The following is a 13,169-nucleotide window of genomic DNA, read 5'->3' on the forward strand; positions in this document are numbered from 1 at the left end:
CACTTCTGCTACAACTTATATCGATACTTTTTTTTTTTTTCCCCTTCCAAAGGGGCCAAAAACTAGCTTGGCCAGACCTAGCATAAAGGTACACGCGTAAGGAGAAAAGCAGTAGATGTTCTGACCTCTGAATAAAAACACCGCAATGATTCAAAACAGGATAAGAAAACATACCTACTTAGCCTAAACAGAGCTTACAACAACATGGTCACAGAATCACATGATAAAAAAGTGAAGAATGATAAAAAAGAGTGAACTTTTTCCATTTTAACCAATATCCTGACAGAGTTTTTGTCATTAAGTTGATTCTCCCTTGTATTGTTGGCAATACCACTGTTGAATTTTATTTCCAGTCTGTAACTCACCTGTCTGCATTTAGTCAGCAAATGATCAAACACTGCCTTACACTACACAAAGTCTAAGTTTTGAACATAGCAGAGACCACCTCTTAAAGCAAATAATTAATACTATTAGTCCAGTAATAACGTGATGTCTCAGATAGAACTGAGCTAAATGACATTTCCCTACTAAGGAACTGTTTGTAAGTACATTTGTCACATAAGGGAGAAAATGAGAGTGTTCTGAATTCACACTTACTTACAAGACAATCATACCTGTATTCCAGCGTGGCTGCAGAGGTAAAAATCAAACTCATATGGATGTGTAATGTCTGTATCTACAGTTGTTCCAGCTGGAATATTGCCACTTCGTCCAACCTAAATAAAAATTTTGTTAAAAACAGTGCAGCTAACAGCTGTTTATACACCTCAACTCCAATTAAAAATACAAGTTTGCATTTAAGACATGCAGCATTTCAGTGAAAGACTGTCTCAGCACTGTCTGGAATGTGTCAATACGGTAACCTAGAACGTGTGACATGGACACTGTACTGCTGTTTACCATCTCAACACAGAATAACTCATCCAGAACTTCAGAACCTTCAATGCCAGAAACCCAGAAAAAGCTGTGTGCACATTTACATTTAGAATTGTGAGCTTAAGTTCAGATTGACTCAATCAGAACACAAGCGTTAAGGATTCCATCATTTTGCATTTTCTACAGCAGTCTTTAATTGAAGACTTGGCTTTAGGTAGTTACAGTTCACTGTTAAAAATTAGTACCAATGCGCACTGTGACAAAGTCTTTTTTTTTTTTTTTTTTTAAAAGGTCAGTGATTTTCCAGTTTGGTGTCGCATTTTGTGCCTATCAATTCAACATCTTCCCTGAACACAAACACAATCAGACTGACAGAAGCCCATGCCGATATTTTCTATAGCAGTATGTGTGCTTGACATCAAGCTTGTACTGAGATAGGACAACGATTACCCTTTCTGTTCTGTCAGCACAGAACAATCGTGTATGATGTCGTTTCTGCACCACAATATAGGTTATTCCAGGCTGGTAATCTTTCTCCAAACTGATGCAGGCTTCTCTAATGGCTAGCAGTTCGTAATACAAAACCTACAAGACCATGAACAGAATAGTTTAGTTTTTTGTCACGTTGTATTCTACACAAAATGCTTAATAAATAGTTTGTAGTTAACACTAGGTTCAACTTTGCCACACAGTTATTAATCTTAGGGAGTATTAAGAAATACATTGTTTCCAAAGATCCAAGAGTTTTTCTTCCCATACAGGAAAGAAGGTGCAACTTTTCTAACTGAACATACTTAAGAAAATCTCTCCTAAAACGCTCAATTATTTTGTGATACCTTGGTACAAATATAAGCAGTACAGCTCATTCGAACAGGAGGCCAGGGATTATGTAAGTGTTTCAAAAACCAAACAGATGAACCAACCTGTCGAAACTGTCCTTCAGAGACCCCGTCTCTGTAGAAGATGATACGCGTGGGCTTGAACCGTGTTGACTTGTAGAACTGGATGAGAAGCTCTCTAACCATGGAGGCCAGATCTTGGATGATTTCCTGCCGGGGTCGCTGAACTCGCACCGTGGCACAGTACCGGCTTGGATGAGCATCCATACTACCTACAACCTTCAGGGGAACATTACATGACTAAAAGCTACAAGATCAAATCTATAAAAAAAATGAAATAGCAAAAAAGCCAAGAAAAGAATTTTCAAGTAAAAGATGCTTGCTTTAAAAATAATTACAGTAACATTTTAACTGGAACTTGTGGTAGGTGCAGGTTTAATACCTTTTGAAAAGAGGTATGTAACTTGCCCTCCAGGCTCCCTGAAACACATCTGCAGAAATTATCTGCCTTGGAGTCTTCCCCTCTATTGACAGTACACTAACACATTCTTATAATCAAGAAACTGACTTTTTTTCCTTGGACATTTTCTCACATTTACACGGAGAAACATTTCAGTTTGCCTTACTTACTTAAGGCAAAGAGGCAGTTTCCATAACTGCAATCAATGACAAGTAAAATACCAAGGAGACAAATTAGCAATGGACTGACCACATAGCAAGCATCCAACCACTACTCTGGTGGTCTCCTGGGCAATACCAACACAAAAAGTTAAAACACATCAAGAATAATCATGCCAAACTAGGCCTTAATTTAGCCTTCCTCTTTCGGAAATACAACGATATTATTAACAAATATCTCAAAGCTGCATTATTTCCTTTACAATATTTCTGCAAGAATATTCTATTTAATATGACTGACATTTTACCCTGATTTAAAAATAAAATGCTAAGAAAAAGTATCAAGCAGTGTTTTCCTTTTAAAGAAATGATTTCTAATAATATTGGAAATGTGCACCAAAGAACTGGCATAAGCCCTGAAAGATATTTGACAGTCATAGGTGCATTTACTGTTCTAACATTTACCCAAGACGAAATAACAATGCTGATTTAATAAAACTTACAGCAGCTATGGAAGGCTTCTTCCCATCTCCAGCAGGAGGGTGAGTGACATCGGCTCCCAGAAAGATCACTGGCTGCTGGAACACAGAAGGTCTTCAAAGGAAAAAAAAAGTGCTAAGTCACACTTGCAGATGAACAGTTGGTGCAAGGTTATTGCTCAATATGGGGCTTTGTTTCTATCTCAGCTAAGCTGCGCAGAGAGACTTTCTTATCAGGTACTCTGTCCAGACCTAAACAATGAAATCTTTGTGCACGAGATGTAAACTTCTACAACGCTGTAACGGTCATTCCAAATCACACTGCCATGTAACTGCAGCATGATTCCGATGGAGAAAAGCCAAAGAGCTACACCTTCACAGACAGTATCTTACAGAAATTATTATTCTACCAGTTGATTACACTAGTGCTATGAGGCCAGCTAAACACTGCTTCTGTGCTGTATCAGCCATGCAACAGATGGCTGGGTGCAGCAGCACACACTTTATTCTGGCTTACAGGATATAAGGCAGCAGGATCATCTCCCAGTGCCTTCAAAATACGTTCCATGTGCCATTGCTTCATGTTTAGACTGATTCCAAGGTCTCAGAAAGTCTCGGGAAAGAATTCCTAAAACTTACACTCCATAAGTTTTTCTGGCTTGCACTATGCACATTTCCACTCTTGAAGAATAGATAAGCTCTTGCAATGGTTAGAGACCATCAGAATTTCTTGTCTTCAGGACTAACAGACTTATGCTTCTTCAGAATGAAGCATGGCAGAAAGATGGGAGGACGCATGGCTTGGACTTACAAACCTACTGAAGGCTTCAAAGCAAATGGAATATAAGCAGAAACAGAGCACAGATTACCTGTGCAAAAAACAAGTGTGAGCTGAATTACTTAGCGTAATAAAGTGGGAGAAGTAGGATGCCTTCAGTATACTTCTACCCTTATTAGCAGCACACTGGTATGCTAACCAAGAGTTACATTTCTCTGTGATGTGTTGCATAATCCTAAACCTCCAGAAAATTTCTAATTGCAGTAATTTCATCTCTAGAACTACAGGTACTCTTCAAATTTTTGATACCAATCAAACATTTGGAAAAACACTTAAGACAGTTCACAGGCCTACAACTATTCAGGGCCCATTCTAGAAAAAAAAATAATTCTGCCTTATTCTCACATATTACCAGAAGGATACTTCAAGCTAAATCTTGGGTACGTTTAAATTTTGCGTGCAAAGTATCAAACAACCACATTTGTTAAAACAAAACCCGAAAGAGTCTCCACAACAATTCTTACCGTTGATGAGGTACAAGGATGTTGTTGATTCCTCCTAACTTAACATTAATCTTCAGGCACAGGTTTGAAAGGGTCTGCGGAGATGTTTTAATGACATTTTTGACTTGAACGCACTGTGTGGCCATTCCCAATAGCGTATCTCCCACACGCTTCACCTCCGCTGTGAAGCAAATATTAGGATGCAAACTGAGTCCATTTGAAACTACTGGTATGTTTTCATCTTAGATTACGTCACAATAATTGCAGTATAGATACTCTACAAAATAACTTTAAATTCAGCTGCATGCTCAGAATTGCTTCCAATTTATTTTAACTTCAGGCAAAGTACTGGTTTCTTATGTCTAAAGAATAGTCCTGGAGAATTTTCTAACATGCTGGGCATCTGTTAGAAAGATACTTGACCAAACAGGTAAATACAGAGGTATTTCCTTACCATACACCGGTGTTTTCCCTGGCAGGATGACAATGATGAGCTGAAGCCCTGAATAGGTGTTCTTGAGGTGTCGAAACATGGGCTCCACGCTGTCTGCACCCTGGGCGTATTTGCAGAAACAGGGCTGGCCTTGGATCGGCATCCCTGCATCCTTGGAGATCTTACGCAGCTGATCTGTAAAACCCCTAAAGATGAGAAGTTTACTGAATTTTTGCACCAGCGAGAGCACACGTCAACCAAAGCATAAGGGGGCAGAAGTCTGTTACTCAAATGAAGAAAAGGACTCCACCTAACTTTCAAAGCAGCATTTTTAAAACATGCATTACGTGGCAGCCATACAGCTTTAAAATACCATAGGCTAGAACTGAAAAAAACATTTAGAGGCCTCTAGTACTCAATTCAATATGCTAAAATGTAAAGCAGCAATGTCACAAGACTGAAACAGTGTTTTTTGACTGTAGCTTCCAGCAAGGAAGCAGCTTGAATTCTCTCCCTAACACCTCAGAAGTGTAAAGCCAGATAAAATGCTCATTAGATTTGCTGTGTTCATGCTTTTACTAAATGGTTTCATTAAGAGAACTGTCCAGAGCCTGAACTATGACATGCCTTACTTCAGTATTTCTTCTCTGCACTGTCTCTGCGTTGCAAAACAAGCTATAGCCCACATTTTGATCTCAACACCAGTGTGGAACTGCTTCCCTCGCATGTCCCATACTCCATGGCTTGGGGTTGCCACTGTTCGATTCTGTGGAAACAGAAAAATCACACTGACGTTCAAGTGAATGAAAATTAGAAAGCCTATCTATTTACAGTTTTAGGGTAAGAAAAAACAAAGCTTGCTATTTGAACTCTGATCCCTGTACTGCACAAGGCAACTGAAGTGGTTAAATTCATCAATGTGCATGGGAAATCACTCTCTGAAAACTGTAACAGAACCAAAATTAAAACCACAAAATCCTCACCCGTCCTCCGTACTGCAGCATTGGAGCTGGGAGCACCCGCCCTGTCACATGGGCCATCTCATCCCGGACTTTGAACTGGAACTCTTGAACAAATGGATCTGCATCGTAATTTGCACTTCTCACCTAGAAGAGTTTTTACATGTTACATGTCAGCTCAAAAGCAGACCATTTCAGAACTGTTTATAAGAATATTCAACTAAAAATACTCAAGCTTTACATTTCCAGGCAGCTAAAACACTACTGTTTAGAGTGGCTGAATTCAGCAGCAGACACATAAAAAGATGAAGATATATGTTGGAGTTCTTTGGTGAAAATATTTACTGTGTACTGAGGAAAGCAGTCAAACTTTCAGTCATTCATTCAGGAAACCTACAGGTGGCTTGAAGAACACAATATAAGATACTTTTTACAAATAAGCAGTAGGCTGTGATCCAGTAAAAGAATTGTCAGGCTGGGGTCAAGGCATTAGTGTGGTTTAGTCCAGTGTCATTTACCGAGTAGGGTCACACCAAACTGAAATTTAAGAACTAACCAATCTGCTTATTTCCTCTTGCCTATCTGGAGCAGATCTTGCTGTGGCCTTTATCATAGTCGATGTCTGATTGTCTGTTAGCTTCTTGATACACCGTTGGCCAGCCACGATATTACATACCTTGAAGAAAAATCCACATTTAGAAACAGATCCCAACATACGACACATGTACAGTACTACGCTACCATTATAAAATACACCTCCAAAGTGTTTAGAACTAAGCAAAAGCGTAGAGTTGTTTAATCTTTAAAGCTCCTTAAAAATGTAGTCAATGGTAAAAATACAACAAAAAGCAAATAAAGAATACGTAAATATGCCAACATGCTTGTACCACAAAGTGTACTACTTCTTAACATCCTGCAAAATGATACCGCCTACCAATAACGAGCTGATTTATCAGAATAAATTCATTACTTCTAAAGGCAGGTAGGTGTGTTTCTGTTCCTGTCCCACTTGTAGGCAGGGAAGATGAGGATATTTCAGCTGAAGGTTGTATTTCTCTCTGAAATACTGTGCTACCGTTCTCTCCACAGTCTGTCCATTTTCTAACTGTAAAGGAAAGCTGAAGAAATATATGTTTTAATCAAACTTACCAAGAGCTTAGTTGGCAAGTATCAACTCTCCCCAAATGAATATTAGATCCCATTACATATTCAGTGCCAAGCTATTACACATTTTATGCTCTGACAAAAAGCATCTTACGTTTGATGACTTGCAGGCCTTCTTGTTACATTACAAACACGGTATTTCCGCCTCATCGTTCCACAATGAGTCACTTCTACCTTTAGACCTGCACAGAAATACAAAAAAATTATGTCATAGCTACACAAAAGTTTTCACAGGAGACACGCGTTTTCTTATGAGTATGTTCTAATCCAACAGCTGTCATGGTCAGAGCTCGAACAGCACAGAACAAAAAATAATTATTCTCTAAACATCTTGCTTTCATTTTAAGTGGATTTCTGACTAATCAGGTATTTTCCTCAGAAACAAATCAATGTAAAATATTTAACATTCAATGTCATCTGAATTTCTCACTGCAGTTTCATTTAGCAGACATATGACTAACCTCGGAGAGAGAGTGCTGTTTTTACTGTATCCTTTTGTTCTCATTCTCAGTGCTGTATTTCCCTTAAAACCAGCAGTTACAATAAAATTAAAAGGGCAAAGGCAGATTTCTCCCTTATATTCGCTTTTCCTAGCCTTGCAACCACAGTCAGCCTATAATTTTCTTTACTTTTCACCAAGTTTCTTTAGCTTTTGAGCAGCTGAAGATCTAGTCTAAAAGCACCCACCCTATATGCCACAGGCTCACCAGACATTACTGTCTAACCACAGCAAATACTGACAGCAACAACAGCAGCCTCATCGGATTTTCAGCAGTTATTTCTATAAACTGCAAGCACCGACTGCCTGTGGCGTACACAGGAGTAGACTCAACATCTGCTGAAAGTATTGAGCTTATCACACAGGTGCTGCATAGCATGGCCACATTGTTATGCTTTTCCCTAGCCCCACGGAAGACAAGGCAGTTGAAAAGAGCATTGCTACCCAAATGATTCAACCTACAGTCCACTAGTAGAGGACTTAAAGCAGGATGATTCGTTTTGTCAAGGCTCATGTGGATTGCAGACCTCCAACTGAATACCCCAGATCAAACCAGGTCCCTTAGTCCCCGAGAGCAGATGCCACAACCACTTTACTTGGTACACAGACAACCCAGAGAAGCATTAACTGTGCTTCACTGATTCCTGACTGCACTAATTGCAACATTAACATCAGTATTACTTCGAGGATTAAAAAAATAAGCTACCATTGACCTGATACAGCGTGAAAAGGAAATACAAAATATGAGCCATGAATCACTGTGAATACACCAATATCTGGAAACCATTCACTGCTTTGTCATTAATCTGCTGTGACACCACAGAACACACTACCCTCCCTCAGAGCTGCTCACAGACACTGCAAATTCTTTAATGCAGGGTTTGTTTCACTATACGTAATCACGTCTTGGCTAGAGTTCCCTGATACTACAGCAATAAAAATAAATATTGACAGCAAAGGTAACCTTTTAATATTTTCTGACTATGGTAGCAGAGTGTCTGAGGCATGAGAAGAGGCAGCTTCTCGTTCTCCAGTTATTGGTCTTCCAGAATGAAGACAGACAAATGTAAAAAGGAAGCACATTAGGACTACTATAAATATTTACTTAAAGGTGGCTTTTTTGTTTTTCCCAACTAATGACTATTCCACGAGCACATCAGTTCGTGACTGTAGTTCAGATTTATTATTTGCTGGCCAGTATTTCAGCAGAGTTAAGTCTTGCATCAGGTAACACAAGCATTTCAGAGCAGAGCTTTGAAGAGCTGAACTCTTTCAAGGCTTCTCTCTCTGCAAATTACACTGGAATGAAAGGATATGGGAAAACACAAAGCAAAGTAGCATGTATGGAGTGCAACTACTCTAACCAGTGGCTTATGCAATACTCTGGAATGGAATTTGGCCTTCAGCTGCAAGTTATCAAGTGGTACTTATTTTTCCATAAGGCAATCAGTTATTAGAAGAAGTAGTCACCGCAATAGCATACTCTCAAAGAATCAATGATGTTAGCTTTGAAATCAATGTTCATTTTACCTCAGCATTTAAACAGCGGGAGACCTACAGCACAATACCACTACGGCCTCGATGACCCCTGCCTCTAAAAGGCTAGCCAGCCAGCAGGCAACAACCACTTACCTCTAACCAGGCAATAAACAACACGCTTGCCCTTTCCCTCTTTAAGCCACTGGGAACATATCTCATTTTTCATTTCTGCAGAGCCACATTGTCTCGTTCAGGACTAGAACTACAAACATGTACTGCAGTTCTCCTAGCAGTCCCAGGGCCCTTCTGATGCGTGCTAACTAGAAGGTTTCCAGTTAGAGCAAATTCTTGGAATTACCTTGAGTTACCTGGGACAGGACAGTTATGTTTCTACTCACCCTTTATCTCTTTGGTGAATTTTACCCGATGAGAATCAGTCAGAGGTCTTGGTTGTTCATCAATATTATGAATGTCAAGAACTTCACACATAAACTGAATTACAGGTTGTGCTTTGTAGAAGGCAGTGGCAGAAACTAAGAAGAACAAAATATCACGTGTAAAAAGGCAAGTCAGAATGCTGTCGAGCAGTAGATAAATGAATGCTTTTAAAGATTCCAACTAATCCCCAACAAGATGTTGTGCAGCACTTGCTTTCAAAACAGATTAGCGAGGTTTGCAATAAACACACAAACAAAACCCACAGTGACACAGTCACCAGCATCATCATCCTACAACCACTTTGCATTTCTGGGTTTTGGAAGGGTTTTTCCCCAGGTGATATTTATTTCTAGAGAGCTGTAATGTCCCAAAGAGACGCTCTCTGTCAACTCTGTATCGAGCTACAAGCAATATGCGACATGATTTTGTCAATGATATGAGATCTGCTCAATTACTTGAATATTTGCTAGCTACATAAGCACAATTTTAAGTTCACAAATTATGCTAGCGTAGTGCTTAGTGCAGCCCTTGATCTACCAATATCTCCTACCCTCCCTGCATACTAACGCCCCAGTCACACTAAGTGACAACATACTGTATTCACCCAGGACAGTTGACTCACTCCACGGAATGAAGACCACAAACAACGTGCTTAGCCAAGTTATAAGCAACTGAAACAACACCTTTTAGCAAGAAATGCGAGGTAGCACTAGGCTACGGCTCAAACGTAAGATAATCCATACGTTTCAAACTTTAAACAGCAAGAACAGAAGTGAAATAGTAGACAAGCGCTTTCTTAGTTTCCCAGATGTCATGTACCCAAACCACCACATCTCCGTGCTGATACAACCAAACATTCTTCAGACGTGTGTCACTGCAGCAGGCTGCCAGCTTCGCATGACGCACGCCGGCCACCACCTCCGGATGCCGACTACTGAATGAACACAAATAGCTTACACCCCCAGCGGCTGGCAGCGCGCCGCTCGTCTCCCATAGCAGCAAAAGTGATACAGAGAGGAACGGATTTTGCAACGAACCTTGCATGAAGTTAAACAACAGAAAAAAAAATCATACAATAGGATTTGAATGTAATCCTTACAGCCTAAACCACAACGTAAGGTGATCAGCCTATAAACTGTAGCTTAAAGACAAAGTTACTGAGTGTCTCACTCCCAGAAAGGATTGAAAAAGCTCTACTGCAAGAATAACTACTACGCTATTTAACGCTGACAGGAAAAACTACCTTCGCAGAAGGTAATGGCGCAGTGCATCATAGATTGGTACAAATTAATACTCTTGTCCTCCTTGAACAGTAGTCATCTCAGTACCTTGCACACAGATACTAGGATTGGATATTTCTCAGGTTGGAAATATTTTTACATTCCTTTTTCAAACAATAACTAAGTCATAGCTGCACTTTGAATGGTAATTTTAAAACAACAAACCCACCTGAAGTCAAATGAGTATCGTTCACAATTCAGGCAAACCACAGCAGTGGACATGCACATTTTTGTTGTGAAAGCTCAGAAATACGTGACATTTTCATTACGCTTTAAGACAGGCTCTACACACAACCTGACTTGGAGCGTTTAACAAAGTTCAAGAAGTCAGGCTATTTACATTGGTTTTAGAAAGCATTTCAAACAGACAGTGAGAACAGAATGTGAATTACAGAAACTTTTAGGCAGCACCTGCATCTCAAACCCTGACATTTTTCTACAGGGGTTTTAGCTACCAGGCAGACTCGGAGTGCCTACAGACACAAGGAGTCTGACACATGTACTGGCTGATCCCAAGTACATTCATCTGGGACTTAATAAAGTGGTGCAGAGTAGACCTGATTTAGCATAAGAAAGCCCACCTTAATTAGCCCTATTTACATAGGTATTTGTGATACACTTTACAGTTTCCTTGTAAGCATTGAATGCCACCTACTACAGACAGCCTCACAGAGACAGCTTAAGCAATTTGTCTGTCTTACTGTGGATGCACCAGTACAGAAGTGAAGGAGGAAAACAAGCTATGCTAGGCCTTTTCTCCCTATAAAGGATTTTGTTTTTTAATATGGCAGGTGAACTTCTGCTCAAATGCTGGCATGACAACAAAAATGAAAAAAAGAAGACCAGGATTTCTAGGTAGCCTTTGCCGTAGAGGTCTGGTCTGAATTGGCTGAAGAGCAAGCCAAAGTATGCATGCATACACTTTATTATTACCATCTCACTCGACTATTGTCATTAAAACTCCTGCAGAAGGTTGCCTTTACAGTTAACGTTCCATTTTATAAGGACATTACAAATACTAAATCTTTAAACTGAGCTGTAAGACTCATGTATTTTTCAGATGAAAATCCCTTGCACACAAAGAGATTATAGAGTTTGGAAATTTGCTTACTCTGGTACAAATTCTAGCAAAATACCCCAAACTATTTTAACTCTTTATTCTTTACAAAAAAAAGACAAGAAATTAGTGTAGATGGCTCATGGTTACTAAATCCTTCTGTACAGAAAGCAGCAGAAGTTACTCTACTACCTAAATTTTAGGTATCATAAACACAAACACGACAGTTAATGAACTGAATTTCAAGGTCATTTTATTCTTAGAGACAAGAGTTATGATCTTTATTCTCAACTCCGAATCCCAACTCACCATCAATATTGAGCATCATCTTCCACATGGCAGGCCGAACAGACTGATGGAATCCAAACCAGACCTCCCTGCCGCCACCCAAGGGGTGATCGTAGCCTTCTGGAGCGGAGAAAAAGGAGCGGCCCACAGGGGTATACCTAGCCAGAAAAGATGACCACACGTTTATGCTACCACTTTCCCAATATACAATAAAAAGCTCTGTCTTAGGAGATCATACCGCACAGCATTATTCTTTTTTGGAATTTTGTGCACTGGGATCGGTGTCAAGTTTAAACAATACACTGAATGCTGGTGTTTCCATTGCAGTGTTTTTAAATTTAGACAAAACATTTACTAGTTTTTGCAACAAGTTAATTTCTCCTTTCTGATCTTCCACTTTATTAAGCGTAACTTCCATCACAGCACAGATTCTGTACAGTAGCACTGCATATACTGGACTGACCTTCAAATATCATTTTGAATGTTTTACTAGTGAACATTTGATTACTTCTCTCGGTGTACACTGCATTAAAACTGCAGTGGTAACAAAGAACTAGAGAAACTAATGCTTTTTGAGTAGAAAAGGTACGTTCACAAACCTCCATGCTTCCTTACATTTGAAATGTACAGGCATTAGTACAGACACAACAGTCTTTCACATTTCCTTAGGATTTGGGCAGCTGAAGAAGACTGGCTTCCACAAAACCACAGATCATTTCTAAGAGTCAGTGACACCCAATGAACAACACCAGTGAAAGGTACAGCCAGCAATCAAAAAGGAAATTCCAAGGCCCAAGTAAGGCAAAAATCGATAGGGCCTTCTCTAATATTTCAGGGTTCTGAGATAAAGAATAACAGGCATGGTTAAGACAGGATCTAGTCTCAACAATGTATTTAAGTCATGAGAACCACGCACCACTGATGGGTATATCAATGAACTAGAGACTCATGCTTTTAGATAGTCACCAGGTACACAATATTTGGCTCATTTTGAACAGAAAATGTGAAAGCAGTGCTCTAGCATACTGTAAACTCTCCGTTTTTCAATTAAGACCTAATATAAGCATCTCCTGTTCCTTGAGCTTTCCAAAAAAACACATCACCTGCTCTGGAGTTTAAATGTCTACAAAAACACATACTTCTACTAATCAGGTGTGCTGCATGAGGGAATGATCATTTTTTTCTTTTCACCTGTGAAAAAACAGGAATGAAGGTCTCCCAATGGGGATACTTCAGGTAAAGACAGACTGCAGGAAGACAGTGAACCTACTTCATGGAGGGTAGGTGTCGTAGCACCACATCGACAGCATGAACAGGGTTAGTGCTGATAGGTTTGTCTAGTTCCAGAGGCTCAGGCAAGGTTCTTCCTGTCAAAACTTCATGCAGCAAGTGCCAGCTCACCCGAGAAACAAACTTTATTGACACTTTGAAGGGACGATCTTTTCCACCTTCTCCCGGTAATGTCACATCCAAATCCAC

The 13,169-nt window shown here is 39.7% G+C and overlaps 1 protein-coding gene across 1 annotated transcript in view; it reads right to left on the reverse strand.

The window, feature by feature from the left end:
- Positions 1–13,169, reverse strand: part of AGO3 (argonaute RISC catalytic component 3) — a 39,674-nt gene that overhangs the window by 13,131 nt on the left and 13,374 nt on the right. The window contains exons 4-17 of the mRNA XM_066982641.1: positions 12,961–13,169; positions 11,712–11,848; positions 9,026–9,160; positions 6,744–6,831; positions 6,456–6,603; positions 6,042–6,161; positions 5,510–5,632; positions 5,159–5,292; positions 4,548–4,732; positions 4,115–4,274; positions 2,837–2,927; positions 1,800–1,994; positions 1,327–1,461; positions 615–716 (exon numbers count right to left, since the gene is read on the reverse strand). Coding sequence (XP_066838742.1) covers positions 615–716; positions 1,327–1,461; positions 1,800–1,994; positions 2,837–2,927; positions 4,115–4,274; positions 4,548–4,732; positions 5,159–5,292; positions 5,510–5,632; positions 6,042–6,161; positions 6,456–6,603; positions 6,744–6,831; positions 9,026–9,160; positions 11,712–11,848; positions 12,961–13,169 — 1,962 coding nt within the window. The remainder of the gene's footprint in view (positions 1–614; positions 717–1,326; positions 1,462–1,799; positions 1,995–2,836; positions 2,928–4,114; positions 4,275–4,547; positions 4,733–5,158; positions 5,293–5,509; positions 5,633–6,041; positions 6,162–6,455; positions 6,604–6,743; positions 6,832–9,025; positions 9,161–11,711; positions 11,849–12,960) is intronic.

The sequence above is a fragment of the Anser cygnoides genome, chromosome 24 (assembly GCF_040182565.1).
Source record: "Anser cygnoides isolate HZ-2024a breed goose chromosome 24, Taihu_goose_T2T_genome, whole genome shotgun sequence".
NCBI lineage: Eukaryota > Metazoa > Chordata > Aves > Anseriformes > Anatidae > Anser > Anser cygnoides.